This window comes from Schistocerca gregaria, chromosome 4 (assembly GCF_023897955.1).
Source record: "Schistocerca gregaria isolate iqSchGreg1 chromosome 4, iqSchGreg1.2, whole genome shotgun sequence".
NCBI classification, from domain to species: Eukaryota; Metazoa; Arthropoda; class Insecta; order Orthoptera; family Acrididae; genus Schistocerca; species Schistocerca gregaria.
This window is the reverse complement of record NC_064923.1, coordinates 587,584,004-587,601,284: the sequence shown is the minus strand read 5'-3', so window position 1 is coordinate 587,601,284 and position 17,281 is coordinate 587,584,004. Positions and strand designations below refer to the sequence as shown.

The 17,281-nt window shown below is 43.4% G+C and overlaps 1 protein-coding gene across 7 annotated transcripts in view; it reads right to left on the bottom strand.

Annotated features, from left to right (window-relative positions):
* Positions 1-17,281, bottom strand: part of LOC126267071 (galectin-9-like) — a 134,333-nt gene that overhangs the window by 81,194 nt on the left and 35,858 nt on the right. For all 7 annotated transcript variants that reach the window (XM_049971927.1, XM_049971929.1, XM_049971930.1 and 4 more), the window contains exons 3-4: positions 6,164-6,252; positions 52-253 (exon numbers count right to left, since the gene is read on the bottom strand). In XM_049971927.1, coding sequence (XP_049827884.1) covers positions 52-253; positions 6,164-6,252 — 291 coding nt within the window. The remainder of the gene's footprint in view (positions 1-51; positions 254-6,163; positions 6,253-17,281) is intronic.

The window sequence follows — 17,281 nt, the reverse complement described above, 5'->3', positions numbered from 1 at the left end:
TACAAAAATTAAAATTCTCATTTTCTTTTACATGTGTGTGTTAATGCTTACCTTAAAGTGATTAGGATCACACAAAATCAGAAGCTCAAATCCTAAACCCCTTGAAAATGGCATGCCACCAAATCTCTCCTCTGGACCCCACCGTGAATCAATTAAGCTGTTTCTGACTACTACGCTTTCGGGAAAGCGAATTGATAGGTGGAGAGCAATATCATGTTGGTCGTAGGGTCCACACCTTAAGTTGACAACAAATCTGAAACAAACAGTAGATACTGAAGCATCCAGTGGCCTTTGCCACAATAGTCAAGAACATTAATGCCTTTATCAAAATTAACTTTTAACAACATTATTGTGTGAATTGTGTAAATGCTAGCTAGTGAGGAACATACACTATGTGATCGAAAGTATCCGGACATGTGGATGAAAATGACAAGTTTGCTGTGCCCTCCAGCGGTAATGCTGGAATTCAGTATGGTGTTGGCCCACCCTTAGCCTTGATGACAGCTTCCACTCTCACAGGCATACGTTCGATCAGGCGCTGGAAGGTCTCTTGGGGAATGGCAGCTCATTCTTCACAGAGTGCTGCACTGAGGAGAGGTATTAATATCGGTTGGTGAGGCCTGACACGAAGTCGGCATTCCGAAACACCCTAAAGGTGTTCTATAGGATTCAGGTCAGGACTCTATGCAGGCCAGTCCATTATAGGAATGTTGTTATCATGTAACCACTCCGCCACAGATTGTGCATTACGAACATGTGCTCGATTGTGTTGAAAGATGCAATTGCCATCCCCGAATTGCTCCTCAACAGTGGGAAGTAAGAAGGTGTTTAAAATATCAATGTAGGCCTGTGCTGTGACAGTGTCATGCAAAACAACAAGGTGTGTATGCCCCCTCCATGAAAAACACAATCACACCATAACACCACCACCTCCAAATTTTACTGTTGGCACTACACATGCTGGCACATAACGTTCACCAGCTATTTGCCATACCCACAACCTGCCACAGGATCACCACATTGGATACGATGATTTGTCACTCCACACAACGTTCTTCCGCTATTTAAACGTCCAGTGTTTATGTTCATTACACCAAGCAAAGCATCATTTAGTAATTACCAACGTGATGTGTGGCTTACGAACAGCCGCTTGACCATGAAATCCAAGTTTTATCACCTCCCACCTAACTGTCATAGTACTTGCAGTGGATCCTGATGCAGCTTGGAGCTCCTGTGTGATGGTGTGGATAGATGTCTGTCCATTACACATTATGACCCTTTTCAGCTGTTGGTGGTCTCTGTCAATCAACAGACAAGGTCGGCCTGTACACTTTTGTGCTGTACGTGTCCCTTCATGTTTCCACTTCACTATCACACCGGAAACAGTGGACCTAGGGCTGATTAGGAGGGTGGAAATCTCGTGTACAGACATATGACAAGTGACACCCAATCACCTGACCATGTTCAAAGCCCATGAGTTCCGTGGAGTGCTCCACTCTGCTCTCTCATGATGTCTACTGATAACTGTGGTCGCTGATATGGAGTACCTGGCAGTAAGTGGCAGCACAATGCACCTAATACGAAAAACTTATGTTTTGGGTGGTCTCCGGATACTTTTTATCAATATAGTGTACCTTTGTTGAGCCTATTGCTTTTCTACCACAAATTATGCCATCGCATGAGCTACAACTTCATTATAATCCAACTGTTGCTAAACTGCTGTAATGTCAAATCTGCATCTGCATCTATATGACTGCTCTGCGATTCACACTTAAAAACCTGGCAGGGGCTTCAACAAACCCCTTTTACACAATTTCTCTACTGTTCCATTCTTGAACAGCACACCACAGGAAAAATGAACACTTAAATCTTCCTGTGTGAGCTCTGATTTATCTTATTTTGTTATGATCATTATTTCTCCCTGTATGTGTGTGTCTCAACAGTGTGTTTTTGCATTTGGAGCAGGAAGTTGGTGATTGAAGTTTTGTGAAAAAATCTCACCACAGTGAAAAATGCCTTTGTTTTTTATGCCCGCCACTCCAACTTACATATCATAGCCATGACAGTCTTCCCTATTTTGCAATAGTATAAAATGAGTTGCTCTTCTTTGAAGTTTTTCAGTGTCCCTTGTCACTCCTCTCTGATGAGGCTCCTATACTGAACTGCAATGCTTTAGCAAAACACAGACTCACATTGTATAAGCAATCTCTTTAGTGGATTTGCCAAATCTTTTAAGTGTTCTGCCAATAAACCATAGTCTTTGGTTCAGTTTCCCCACAACACTATATGTGATCATTCCAATGTTAGTTGCTTGTAACTGTAATCCCTAGATAAATTACAACCTTTAGATTTATGTGATATTTGTGTAACTGAAATTTAATGGGTTCCTTTTAGAAATCACCTGGATTACCTCACACTTTGCATTATTTAGAGAAAATTGCCATTTTTTGCTCCATACAGATACCTTGTTCAATCATTTTGCAATTGGTTTTGATCTTCTGATGACTTTGCATATGATTCTGTCATTTATTGACTAATAAACAGTCTATGAGGCCTGCTCATATTGCCTCCTAAATCATAAGGAATAGCAGAGGTCCTATAACACTTCCTTGGGGAGCAACAGATATCATTTCCATTTTATTCTATGAATTTCTGTCAATTATTGCTTACTGTAATCTTTCTGGCAGGAAATCACAAATCCACTCACACAACCAATGGGCATGTGAGCTGATTAGAAGCCACTTCTGAGGAAAGGCATCAAAAGCTTTCAGGAAATCTAGAAATATGGAATCCATTTCAGATTCTGTGTTGACAGCATTCACTGCTTCATGAGCTAATTACATTCCACTTGAACGATATTTTCTGAGTCTGTGACGACCACATATCAGATACTGAATCTTGCTCATAACTAATCTACTTTGTCCTGTCACAAAATGTGATTAGTTATTTTGTAACACACGTGACTTTAGGCTGTGACATAAAAACAATATAGATGTCAAAGTTCTCATAAAAGCACTGAAGCAGAAGTAATGACAGAGGTTGAAATCTGCTGAAGCCAAAAAGTTTTGGCAAATTTTTACCAAGGACATAATGGTTTACACAAAGTTGGTCGAATTCAGTTGGTTCCTGTTAGAAATAATATACCTTGTACTGAAGCTTAAGTAAAGTGTTGCTATGAATTGGTGTCGGTATGCACTGTACCTGATAATGGAATTACAATAATAATGGATTCTTTCTGTTGACCCACTGACTTAAATGATTGCTGAAAATTTCAGTGATAACCGAGTCAAACTTCCTGGCAGATTTAAACTGTGTGCCCGACCGAGACTTGAACTCGGGACCTTTGCCTTTCGTGGGCAAGTGCTCTACCATCTGAGCTACCGAAGCACGACTCACGCCCTGTCTCACATCTTTACTTCTGCCAGTATCTCGTCTCCTACCTTCCAAAGCTGTGAGACCAGGCGTGAGTCGTGCTTCAGTAGCTCAGATGGTAGAGCACTTGCCTGCGAAAGGCAAAGGTCCCGAGTTTGAGTCTCAGTCGGGCGCACAGTTATAACCTGCCAGGAAGTTTCATATCAGCGCACACTCTGCTGCAGAGTGAAAATCTCATTCTGATAACTGAGTCAGATTTTTAATAAATATATGTCTTGGTGTTGATTTCAGTATATCTTTAATATATCAGTAAAATATATATACACTCCTGGAAATGGAAAAAAGAACACATTGACACCGGTGTGTCAGACCCACCATACTTGCTCCGGACACTGCGAGAGGGCTGTACAAGCAATGATCACACGCACGGCACAGCGGACACACCAGGAACCGCGGTGTTGGCTGTCGAATGGCGCTAGCTGCGCAGCATTTGTGCACCGCTGCCGTCAGTGTCAGCCAGTTTGCCGTGGCATACGGAGCTCCATCGCAGTCTTTAACACTGGTAGCATGCCGCGACAGTGTGGACGTGAACCGTATGTGCAGTTGATGGACTTTGAGCGAGGGCGTATAGTGGGCATGCGGGAGGCCGGGTGGACGTACCGCCGAATTGCTCAACACGTGGGGTGTGAGGTCTCCACAGTACATCGATGTTGTCGCCAGTGGTCGGCGGAAGGTGCACGTGCTCGTCAACCTGGGACCGGACCGCGGCGACGCACGGATGCACGCTAAGACCATAGGATCCTGCGCAGTGCCGTAGGCTACCACACCGCCACTTCCCAGCAAATTAGGGACACTGTTGCTCCTGGGGTATCGGCGAGGACCATTCGCAACCGTCTCCATGAAGCTGGGCTACGGTCCCGCACACCGTTAGGCCGTCTTCCGCTCACGCCCTAACATCGTGCAGCCCGCCTCCAGTGGTGTCGCGACAGGTGTGAATGGAGGGACAAATGGAGACGTGTTGTCTTCAGCAATGAGAGTCGCTTCTGCCTTGGCGCCAATGATGGTCGTATGCGTGTTTAGCGCCGTGTAGGTGAGTGCCACAATCAGGACTGCATACGACCGAGGCACACAGGGCCAACACCCGGCATCATGGTGTGGGGAGCGATCTCCTACACTGGCCGTACACCTCTGGTGATCGTCGAGGGGACACTGAATAGTGCACGGTACATCCAAACCGTCATCGAACCCATCATTCTACCATTCCTAGACCGGCAAGGGAACTTGATGTTCCAACAGGACAATGAAAGTCCGCATGTATCCCGTGCCACCCAACGTGCTCTAGAAGGTGTAAGTCAACTACCCTGGCCAGCAAGATCTCCGGATCTGTCCCCCATTGAGCATGTTTGGGACTGGATGAAGAGTCGTCTCACGCGGTCTGCACGTCCAGCACGAACGTTGGTCCAACTGAGGCGCCAGGTGGAAATGGCATGGCAAGCCGTTCCACAGGACTACATCCAGCATCTCTACGATCGTCTCCATGGGAGAATAGCAGCCTGCATTGCTGCGAAAGGTGGATATACACTGTACTAGTGCCGACATTGTGCATGCTCTGTTGCCTGTGTCTATGTGGCTGTGGTTCTGTCAGTGTGATCATGTGATGTATCTGACCCCAGGAATGTGTCAATAAAGTTTCCCCTTCCTGGGACAATGAATTCACGGTGTTCTTATTTCTATTTCCAGGAGTGTATTTAAAGTTGGTGGTAAATATAAACATTGTTGAAATTGTATTAAATTGTTTAATTGAAAATTACTTTGAGCAATTACTTTCAGAGGCCACACAAAGTTTTGTGGTAACACACAAAGTGTTGTGATAACAGACTAGAGTCTCTCAGCAATAAACAATCTGGAGAAAATAGTGTGTCATTAGGGATACAGGAATTACCGATATCAATATTATTGTAACAAAACTGAATATCGTAACAAACAAGGCCACCAAAAAGTGAGTCAAAATATGTTTATTTTAAAAAGCATGTAAGAAACTGCTGGACACCTTCCAAGAAATGTTCTCTTTTCTTTTCATATAATCATGTACGTATTGACTGCATGCTGCTCAAATTCAAATATATAGTGATGATAGCTAATGAGCATTTCAACTAAGTTGATTATTAAAAGATGACACAAATTTCCCATTGTCCTCAAATGTTCTAAATACAAAAACTCGTCAACTGGCTCGGTGACCTTACTGTTAATTTTTGCTATTTTCTTTTCAGTGCGATGATTTAATTGTTTCTCTTTTCATTGTATCTTCTTCTTTTCACTGTATCTTCTCACATTCTCTCAGACACACTTTTGAATAAAATTAATCTGTTCGTCACATTCAATTATACCAACATTATCACTTAGAAGAAAACTCTCGCTTTTTTTCACACCTGCAGTGTATTTTCTGCCAGCCTAAGTACATTTGTTAAATAACTACCAAATTTGCTAATGTCTTTCTAAGATGCTAAATTTCTCACTTCATTTCATCTGTTACACCTCTCTATTCTTAAATAAATTCTCATGATCTACATTTCTGTTTCCCTGCCTGATGAGTTTGTTTCTTTCCATCTTTGTGTTCATCTTCATTCTGGATCTTTTAAGTCTACGATTACGTGAAGCGACATAACTATAGGACACAAAGAAAGGCAAGAGACTATTATTATGGCATACAGTAAAGTTTCAGACTACTTGACTCCTTACATACTGTAAGTCTCAAAAAAATCTGTATACAATAATTTAGAGTAAAGCATACCTGTCGGCCAAATGTGGCACAGAACCATGAATTCTCACCATTTTTCCAGGTCGCATACTTCCATCAATGCCACCCAAAAAAGGGACAGGCTGAAACACACATTTGAACATATGTTAGGTAGGACACAAAGAAATATCAACTGAGTATTTGTGAGCAAAAAAATTGAAAACTCCAATCCGAATAAGAGGAGGCAGAAACAAAACTAGCAGCAATGTCTGTGGACAATAAAGCCAATGAAAAGATAAGAATAATTTATTATCAAACAATGAAAAGTCCAGAATGGAATAAAAACAATATTATAGAAATTCTTCCAGTCCATATGTGGCATACAACAAACCAGTGCTTAATAGTATTTGTTAAAAACAGTCTTGGTTGCAATTTTAGTTTTTTATTTTTCAACGGCGCATTTTGCCTTATTTAGGCATCTTCAGGTTATCTTTTCTAGATGGACCAAGATCTGCATAACGCATTCTCGTTCACAGGAGCGAGTAACAGAGTAAGATGGGGGCTCAGGTAGTAAGCATCATATTGTGTAGAGGACAGATTGCTGCTCACCATATAGAGGAGACACTAAGTCACTGACAGGCACAATGAGAAGATTGCTACACATTTTAGCATTTACACAAGCACAACTCACACACTCATGGCCTCTGTCTCTGGCTGCTGTGGCTTGACTGACCTGCAACTGCACCAAATTGTAGCAGCAATCTGGTGGTCGGTGTAAGAAGACGGCATGGAGGACAGAGGGAGGCAATAGCAGGGTGGGGTGGAGGAAGGTGTACTGCTGCCTGAAGAAGCATGGAGGAGCATGGTAGGGACAAGGCAGGACTGCTAGGGGCACTTGGGAGGTTAGGGGGGGGGGGGGGGGGGGAGGGGGTGGAAAAGGAGAGGACTAGAAAAGGGAAAAAGGACTACAGGCTGTGTCTGTGGAATAGAAGGCTGTGTTGTACTGGAATGGGGGCAGAGAACGGGATAGGTAAGGGGAGGAGAGGCACTAATAAAAATTGAATGAAATTAGAATTATATTAATACCTTCAGCTGCTTACGGGCATTTATATATATGAAATGGGACAGGTGAAAATGTGTGACCCGACCAGAACTCGAACCTGGGATCTCCTGCTTACATGGCAGATACTCTATCCATCTGAGCCACCGAGGGCACAGAGGATAGTGCGACTGCAGGGACTATCTCGTGCATGTTTCCCGCGAGATTCACATTCTCACCTTGCATGTCCACACACTACATTCATAGTGTCCTACTCCAATATACTCATTACTCGTGGAAGACATTCTGACCAAGTCATGTAAGAGTTCGGGGAATATGTGTGCATCCTCACAGAAGAAGAAGGTATTGCCAGAAGTACATAATTATATGGATATGGTGTCCCGAACTCTTACGGGACTTGGTAAGAATGTCTTCCATGAGTAATGAGTATGTTGGGGTAGGACACTATGAATGTAGTGTGTGGACATACAAGGTGAGATTGTGTCTCGCAGGAGATGCGCATGAGATAGTCCCTGCAGTCGCACTATCCTCTGTGCCCTCAGTGGCTCAGATGGATAGAGCATCTGTCATGTAAGCAGGAGATCCCGGGTTTGAGTCCCGGTCAGGGCACACTTTTCCACCTGTCCCCATTGATATATATCAACACCCGTAAGTGGCTGAAGGTATTAATATAATTATAATTTCGTTCTAGACAGCTGCAGGTCATCAATGGTGTCTGGTCTTTCGGACATGTCCGAAAAGAAGAGACACCATATCCATTTATATAATAAAGATTGAGGTCAATGGGGTTAAAGGAATGAAGGACATATTCTAGGGAGAGTTCCCACATGCACAACTCAGATAAGCTGGTGTTGTTAGGAAGGATCCAGATGGCACCAGCTGTGTAGCAGTTGAAGTGGAGCACATTGTGCTGGGCAGCATGTTCAGCAACTGAGTGGTCCAGCTCTTTCTTGGCCACAGTCTGGAGGCGGCCATTCATACAGGCAAACAGCTTGTTAGTTGCGATGCCCACATAGAAAGCAGTACAGTTGTTGTAGCTTATTTTGTAGACAACATCACTGCTTTCACAGGTAGTCCTGCCTTGGATGGGATAGGAGACGTATGTGACCAGACTGGAATAGGTGCTCGTGGATAATTTCTGGAACATGTCTCGAATCTAGGTCTATTGTAGGGACATGAGCTGTAAGTCATGGGGTTGGGAGCAGGGGTGTAGTAGGTATATACAGGGTGAGTCAGGAGGAAAGGTACGTGCTTTAAGGGGTGACAGTATTAGTTATACTGATTAAAAGCTTCATATGGGTTTATGCACTACTCCGAATGGTTTCTGAGATAGAACACATTTAATATTCATTGTTATTTCTTTTCTGTACTATCAAATATTGTCACTGTTTACAAGGTACAACAGTAGCGTAGAGCAAGTTGGAACAAACAGTTTGATACGGGACACGTGTGGTCTATAAAGTTGGGAAAATACATCAAATTGGCCTACAAAAACTACGTAAGCTACAACGCATGCACGTTGAGTGCGTTTTTCAACATTCTCGCACTATCTTTGCACAAACCATTAGTTCTAAACAAAAAAATGAATAGGACCTTTTTTGTAGGAAATTTAATATAGTTTAATTTTGTACTGCGACACATTTTCACTGGAGGGTGCAGTTTCCAAGTTATTCATGAAAATTGTACAAAAGTGATATTAAATGTGTCCTATCTTGGAAACCATTCAAAATAGGGCATACATCCATATGAAGTTTTTGGTTCAGCACCACTAATATTATCACCGCTCAAAGCATGTACCTTTCCTCCTGACACATACTGCATAGGTTTGGTGGGTGGCGGACTACCACTATGGGAGGTGCAGGAAGGAAAGTGGGTAGAATATTCCTCATTTCAGCGCACGACAAGAGGTACTTGAAATCTGGGCAGAAAACGTGATTCAGTTGCTTCATCAGTCATGGGTGGTAATGAGTCACGACAAGGGAAGAGCTCTTTTGTGGCTGGATGGTTGGTGCACTGATAGGAGGGGGGGAGGGAGGGGGGGGGGTTGGTGACTGAAGAGACAAGGCATGGGAGATCTGAATCTGTACAAGATTGGGAGGGAAACTTCAATTTGTGAAGGTATATTTGGAGAGGGACTGCTTGTCACTGCACACATGACAACCACCAATGGCTAGGCTGTATGAAAGGGAAATGATGGAATGCAATGGGTGGCAGCTATTGAAGTGGAGCTATTGCTGGTGGTTGATAAGTTTGATATGGATGGAACTACTGATGTAGCCATCCTTGAACTGGAGGTCAACAATGAAGAAGGTGACTTGTTGGGCTGAGGAGAACCTGGTGCAGCAAATGGGCAAAATGTTTTGAAGTTCTGGAGGATTCTGGATAAAGTGTCCTCAACATCAGTTCTGATCACAAAGGTGTCATCACTGTATTTGAACAGGTGAGGGATTTGGGATTCTGGGTGATTAGGAAGGATTGTTCCAGATGGCCCATGAAAAAGTTGGCATAGGATGGTGCTACTGGTGTGCCCACTGCTGATGCATTATCATTGTCCATCCTTCCTCCACCACTGCTACCAACTACTTGACTCGTGGCACACACCCCTGCAATAGAACTACATGCATGGCCTTCCTCATATATCCTCCCACCAGTACATTCACCAGTCTGGTCTACAGACGTCTCCTATCCCATCAAAGGCAGGGCTACCAGCGAAAGGAGTCATGTGCTCTACAAACTAAGCTGCAACCACTGAGCTGCTTTCTTTGACGACATAACAACTAACAGACTGTCTGTCTGTTTGCATGATTGGCCACTGCCAAACTGTGGCCAAGAGACAGCTAGACCACCGAGTTGCTGTATATGCTTCTCAGCATAATGTCCTTCACTTCAACGGCTGCTTCACAGCTTGCATGATCTGGATCCTTCCTACCAACACCAGCTTTTCTGAAATGTGCACGTAGGAACCCTCCCTGCAATATATCCTACATTCCTTAACCACCTTGGCCTTAACCTTCACTAACCTCTGTCCGTCACTTACCTATATCCTTGCCTGTTCCTACTCCAGCACAACACAGCCTTCCATTCTACCAACACACCTATTAATTCTCCTCCCCTTCTCTACCACTCTCTTTTTCCACTCACTCCCCCTTTTTTTCCCCAAATCTTCCAACTGCAGCTAGCAGCACTATCTTGTCCCCACCTGATCTCTGCATGCTCCCACAAGTAGCACTACACTGTGTGGCTAAGAGGAGTCTTCCTTCAGATATCATCCATATTTACGGATGATGGGTTCTAACAAACCTCATTTGCAGAGTGACACAGTGAGTTTATCAGGTGTCTTGAGGAAACTCCTTATTGGCACTTAAGCTGTGAACATCTTTGCTGGTATCTGAACTGATTTCTGGGGCACTGAAGTCCTGTCTTTGCTGGATGCCAGGTAGGAAAATGGCTTGACAGGATGGAACACCTGCACTTTGACTGCCACTGGGAGAAGGTTGGAAGAGGAGGGGGAGGATGGTGGGGGGGGGGGGGGGGGAGGGGGAACACATACTTCAACCACATCTAACCTGGATGACAGGTCAGTGGCAAACATACTGTATGGCAAGCACAACCACTCACCCATTCTCCACTCTGAGCTTGCTATTACCCCAAGAGTGGTAATACTGCTGGAGTGAGGTGCCTCTCTAGGGCAGTAGTCACCACTAGTAGTGGCATCTCCAGTTCAATGTGGCTATTGCTGCTAGTCAGTACAGGGGATGGGCCTCTGGGTGCCGGGTGAAGCTGGTGCTATGTTGCATTCTGGAATGTTGGTTTATTTGCTGATTAAACATCAACAACATTTTTTTGTACAATTTCTTAAATCATTTGCTTGGGTTGGAGCCCATTATCAATGAAAATTGCATGCCTGGGTTTTCTACAAAAAATTTTCCATTTTGTAGGGAAGAGGGCATAACCCTAAAACTGTCATTTTTTATGTAAAGGAGTTTGTCTATTTCAAGATATATGTATCATAAGAACTTTGTTTCACAGGTGACACAAAAACATCATTGCATCATACAGAATTGATTGATTCTTATCCACTGAATATATGAATAAAATCTTTGTGCACCATACACCATAAGCTGGGGGGGGGGGGGGGGGGGGGTAGTGCAAGTGCCCCACTTGTCTCCCCCCCCCCCCCCTTCCACAAGGACACTCATGAGTATTCATGGCAACTCTTCAATGAAATGTTAATGTCTTGGATCATATCTATGAAAGTGTGTAGATTACATGCATAGTTCTTATGAGGGAGAATATGTTACTGTATGGATACATGTGTAATTCCTGGACCATTTGAACTATTGGTAATGCATCTTTGCTACTTGGGAATAATTATATCATACCTCACCAAATGTTTTAAAAGCCAAACCAATTGGGCATTTGGAGTCATCCGAGTTGCAGTATAAAAGGAGCAAATACATCCCCTATTGTTATGCATTGGCCACTATGAGCACTGGTGGGAGTGTATGCTGCTGCGCATACTGCAGCTATTAACGGATGTAAATAGAAACTCTTTTCATTTTTAGTTTATATTGCCATAGCCCTTTAACAGTTAGTCTCTCCACTGTAGCTGACACTGCCAAATAAAGCAAATAAAGATGTTGGCGTGTGGTGGAGGAATGTTGGACATGGATGAAAACTGTCAGGATGCTGTGTTAAAAATCAGCCATGATATTCAAGTGTTTTATTATTCCCAGCTACAGTGCAGCATTCCTCTCTGTTTACATCACAGGATCATGCGATGTCGAGGACGCCACTTTGCTGTCTGTGAAACAGCTTGGCGCGGAAGGGCTACCTCAGTGACCTGTGCAACATACTGTGGCATGCCGGCTGTGTACAGCTGCGAAGTTTTGACCATTCGGGACGCGCCGGCAGCCGACTCAGCAGCCTTCATCCCTGTTGCCTCAGTGCCGCTCGCTGGGAGCCACAGGGAGGCCTGCTGTGTGCATCTTCGCCACTGTGGTTAAGACTGCGGGTGACAACAAGCGCCTGTGATCCAACAGCCAAATCTGTGACCCCTGCCTCAGAATGCCTCCGGCGTGTGTTGGGAGCCAACAAGACTGCCTGCAGTAGCGAGCTGTCGAGTGGCCCGCCGCTGGATGGCTACGGACCCCACGTTGGCCTCAAAGAGTCAAACCAGCAACCCGCTGCGTTTAGTTGGTGGTGTGACAACCCCCCCCCCCCCCCCCACCCTGCTGTCTAGGAAAGCTGCCACACTTCAGTCCCCCTTGTTAGAAAACCTGCACCTATTTATACGCAGCTGTGCGCCTCTGTTTTCCTAATGCGCTGCTCCAAGTCACGTATTCATAACACTTAGGTTGCGCCGGTGGGCCCCTTCTGCCTATAACTTGCGCCATGATAACTGCTGCATTTACTCTTTTCAGTGGTTTGACGGCCCTGTGTCCTCCATTCTACTTTGCAATCGCTGGCAAGTGTAACTTACTGTCAACAGGCTTGCACCTGGCTGTAACTTGTGCGCTCAGAAATACTGCACCAAATCTAACTTTTTTCTATCTTAAATGGTGGTGCTGCTACATTATTCCCCCTTCGGAAAGACCCGGTCCCCAGGGCAACCTCTAACTACTCCTAAACTTGTTTGGGTTGGCACGTACTTATGACATATTTACTACTACTACTAGAAAACTTAGATGTGATCTAGTCCTTTTAAACACATGACACGAGACAAAATGTAAAAATTCCTTACTGGATGACGACTCCACTTAATGCTCGATCAACCCCTTACCTACCCATCTTACGCCCTCGTATCCAATCCACTGGGATTTGGACTACTGTTGGTTTCCTCTTGGAATTGGCTCCCCACCTGATCAAAATGAAAAACAACACACAACAAAGTTAAGGGTGCGATGACACTTGGCACAGAGGTGCTCAAAACGATCGATACTTGTTGTTGCCTTCCCCTATATTGAGCGACATGCTGCACAAGATGTTCGGCTGATATGCACCCCTCTTGCTCTGAAATGAACTGGTTTACATATCTCAACAGACCTGACTCCAGAGTTTGATTTAACAAGGTCAGATTCTGCCTTCGCAAAACTCTAAAGTAGCTTCTGGCCAGTACGGCTGTGGCGGTGTATCATTCAATTGCGTGACTCCCGAAAATGGCGCTGGCAGATGGAAGTTTGGTCCTATTATGTTACATGCAGTTCCATGGATTAAAATTCCGCTCCCCTCGAGGTCTATTGGTTTCGCTTCTGCAAATACTCCCTGCTCAAAACAACTTGCTACTACTATCAAATTTTCGTAGGTGGAGAAGATCCATTGGATCCCGACCCATTGCAAAGCTTAATTTTGGCTCCACGATGTCCCTTGGACAGTATTTCTTTCCTGCACCGTGCACGTGTCCTGATTGGCTGGACATACCGTTATCTTCCCTCTATGGCAGCTCCATAATTCCTCCCTTGTCATCTTAGCGTACTGGCTGTTTACTGCAGAGATCAGCAATACCTCCTCACTTTTTACTTCTACAAACAGGGTGTATACGTGGACAAGGAACAAAAATTCCCTGATTTCCCGGTTAAAAATACACTTTCTGTTAAAAATACACTTCCTTCCGCGTGAAAACACGCTTTTTCCGTGTTAAATGACAATGTATCTCGCCTTTTCAATTCTTTGAATGGTTAAGGTTTTATACACGGGCGTAGAACTTCCCGCACATTAGAAAACGAAACTCAGAGAAAAAGACGCGTTTCGGAAATATCTTATGTGCAGCAACATGTGCGTTGCGTATTTTCGTATTACGAAAGTATACATTGGAATTCCACCAAACACCACATGTTACTTTCCGAATCATTGAAATCGAGATTGCGATGCGTTTCTGTAAGCCAGTCATAGCTCATGTCATGTGATCTCGGCAGTCGATGACAGTAGATATTCAGAGCATAGGACACGTGATGTAGTCAGCCAACAGCAACATCACTGTCATGTAGCACGAACACACAAACAGAGAAAGTCAATAGTTTAAATTAATATACATAGTGTTGCTACAAGAAAAGAAAAGCTTCACATATAATATTGGTCTCTAAGGTCAATAAGCTGTAAGAGAAGCTGTGATTTCGCATATAATGTTGATCTTTTTTGTGCGTGTTCCACTTTAAGAATCACACAAATGTGCCAGTAAAATATTTAATAATGACAAACGTCTGATATGCAGGCTTCGAAATTCTTCTAAATGGCTCGTCATCAAAGAGCTGATTTTTAAACGAGAGTCACAACACTGTGATTTAAGAAATTCATTGTACATTCTCGTACATAGTTCAACATACGTAAAAGGATATTTACTTTCAAAGTAACACTTTTCAAACCATCATTCGCAATATTTTCTAGCGACCTGTTAGAAATAGGTTCGTTTCAGCAGTTGCCAGAGAGCGCAGATAACAGGCGACACCGCGCTTGCGCAGCTCCCATGACGCAGGAAGCCCGTATTATGTACGTACGCGTAAAACATTGAAAGATCATACATCATGTCATAAAAGAAACAGTACATCAGAGGATACTCCGAGAGCATCGGAATTTTGTGATTTCCTGTCAGGAAGGTCGCAGTTCGTAGTAATAGACGGCAAATCATCGAGTAAAACTGAAGTGATATCAGGTGTTCCCCAGGGAAGCGTCCTGGGACCTCTACTGTTCCTGATCTATATAAATGACCTGGGTGACAATCTGAGCAGTTCTCTTAGACTGTTCGCAGATGATGCTGTAATTTACCGTCTAGTAAGGTCATCCGAAGACCAGTATCAGCTGCAAAGCGATTTAGAAAAGATTGCTGTATGGTGTCAGGTGGCAGTTGACGCTAAATAACGAAAAGTGTGAGATGATCCACATGAGTTCCAAAAGAAATCCGTTGGAATTCGATTACTCGATAAATAGTACAATTCTCAAGGCTGTCAATTCAACTAAGTACCTGGGTGTTAAAATTACGAACAACTTCAGTTGGAAGGACCACATAGATAATATTGTCGGGAAGGCGAGCCAAAGGTTGCGTTTCATTGGCAGGACACTTAGCAGATGCAACAAGTCCACTAAAGAGACAGCTTACACTACACTCGTTCGTCCTCTGTTAGAATATTGCTGCGCGGTGTGGGATCCTTACCAGGTGGGATTGACGGAGGACATCGAAAGGGTGCAAAAAAGGGCAGCTCGTTTTGTATTATCGCGTTATAGGGGAGAGAGTGTGGCAGATATGGTAAGCGAGTTGGGATGGAAGTCATTACAGCATAGACGTTTTTCGTCGCGGCGAGACCTTCTTACGAAATTTCAGTCGCCAACTTTCTCTTCCGAATGCGAAAATATTTTGTTGAGCCCAACCTACATAGTTAGGAATGATCATCAAAATAAAATAAGAGAAATCAGAGCTCGAACAGAAAGGTTTAGGTGTTCGTTTTTCCCGCTCGCTGTTCGGGAGTGGAATAGTAGAGAGATAGTATGACTGTGGTTCGATGAACCCTCTGCCAAGCACTTAAATGTGAATTGCAGAGTAGCCATGTAGATGTATAACTAATATGTGCACATTTAAAGTGCGCATTCGTATGTCCAGATTCCCAATCAAGTAGACCTCGAGCTGATATTAAGTTTTTCAGTGGGGTTTTCGGGATGTAAATTTTCTTGGAGCACCAGTATTGTAGTATATCATGTTTGGTTCTTTATTATGGCATAACGCCATACGTGCTAGAAGATGAAAACGTGCACTTGAAATTCAGCGATCAGTTGAAACTAGCCAGTATTGTGGATTTAAACATTTCGTTTCAAATACATTGACTGACTCTGCGGAGAAGGTTAATAAATGTCAAATTTCTTTAGCAAACAGACAAAAATAACTCCATTGTTCTGCAGGGCGATTAATGCTTGACAGTCAGAGAGGTGGAAAGGAAGTACAATCTGAAACTAATGACATATTTTAACCTTCCGTAATTATGTGAATGTATTTTAATTCACTTGATAGCACCCGACCACAAATATCTGTTTTGTTTTCATTTGACGTGAGAGTAAACGAAGGGGAAACAGCAAAATCGCTAAATGTAAACACGGGTCACGTGAAGACTATCCACTTTAACTCAGACGCTCTGCGCATCAGCCTCGGATCTACGATATTTGCGAACCGGGTCAATACTAAAAAAAAATCGAATTTCTGAAAAGTCTGAAACATAAAATATATGTCTTCGAGGAAATGTAAGACATGTTATTTGATCTTAAGTGTCCCAAAGTGCTGTACCACGCCTCTTCATAAAGCATTCTTCTATCGCACGTCACTGTATTTCGTCGCTCTGTGGAATTGAAACATGTATATTTTGTACTGGATGCCATCAAACTATTTTCAGGACAGTGGAAGTTGAAATGTCCTGTAGTGCCTCTCCTGCTCCCAGTCGGCCAGTCTGACAGCTTGCCCCTCTTTTAAAAAGATAGCTGATGGGATTATTTGTAACCGGGAGAACAAGAACTCATCAGAAAAATTGCACTCTTTATTGTCTATTAGCTAATAACTTGCTGTTCTGTGTGACATAAAATTAAATATAGGATACATGAAACCAATAAAGAAGAGAGACAAACAAAGTATACATTTCTTCAATCCTTAGCTCCTAGTATTTTTTTCCTCTCTAATCTTGCTACAGCTTTACATGGCATGCTTTCCTTTCTGCGAGAGAATCTATTGCCTCATCAATGCTCATCAAGAAAAATCGAAATGTCATTACCTAATACTGTAAAAGCTGATAACACAAATAATACCCACGGCTGGTGTGTTTCCTCGGTCTGATTACGCCTATTTCGTCACTGTCTGCTAGATAAAACAAAAGAATCCTTTCTAATATTGGAGCAATTTTGTAAGACACAACAAATAAACGAGACTGTTTTGGCACAAATGGCCATTTTTATAACACGACAGAATATAATTCACGAAGTGCAAATATCAAATACCTATCACGCCTACTACAAGCAAAAAGCTGTAGGTTAGGAAATAGTTTCACATTTCATTCATACGCACACGCACTTGGGTACACCGAGAAGATAGCACGTAATCTTTCTCACCTGTTATTCCTGTCAGACGTTTATTACCATTTTGT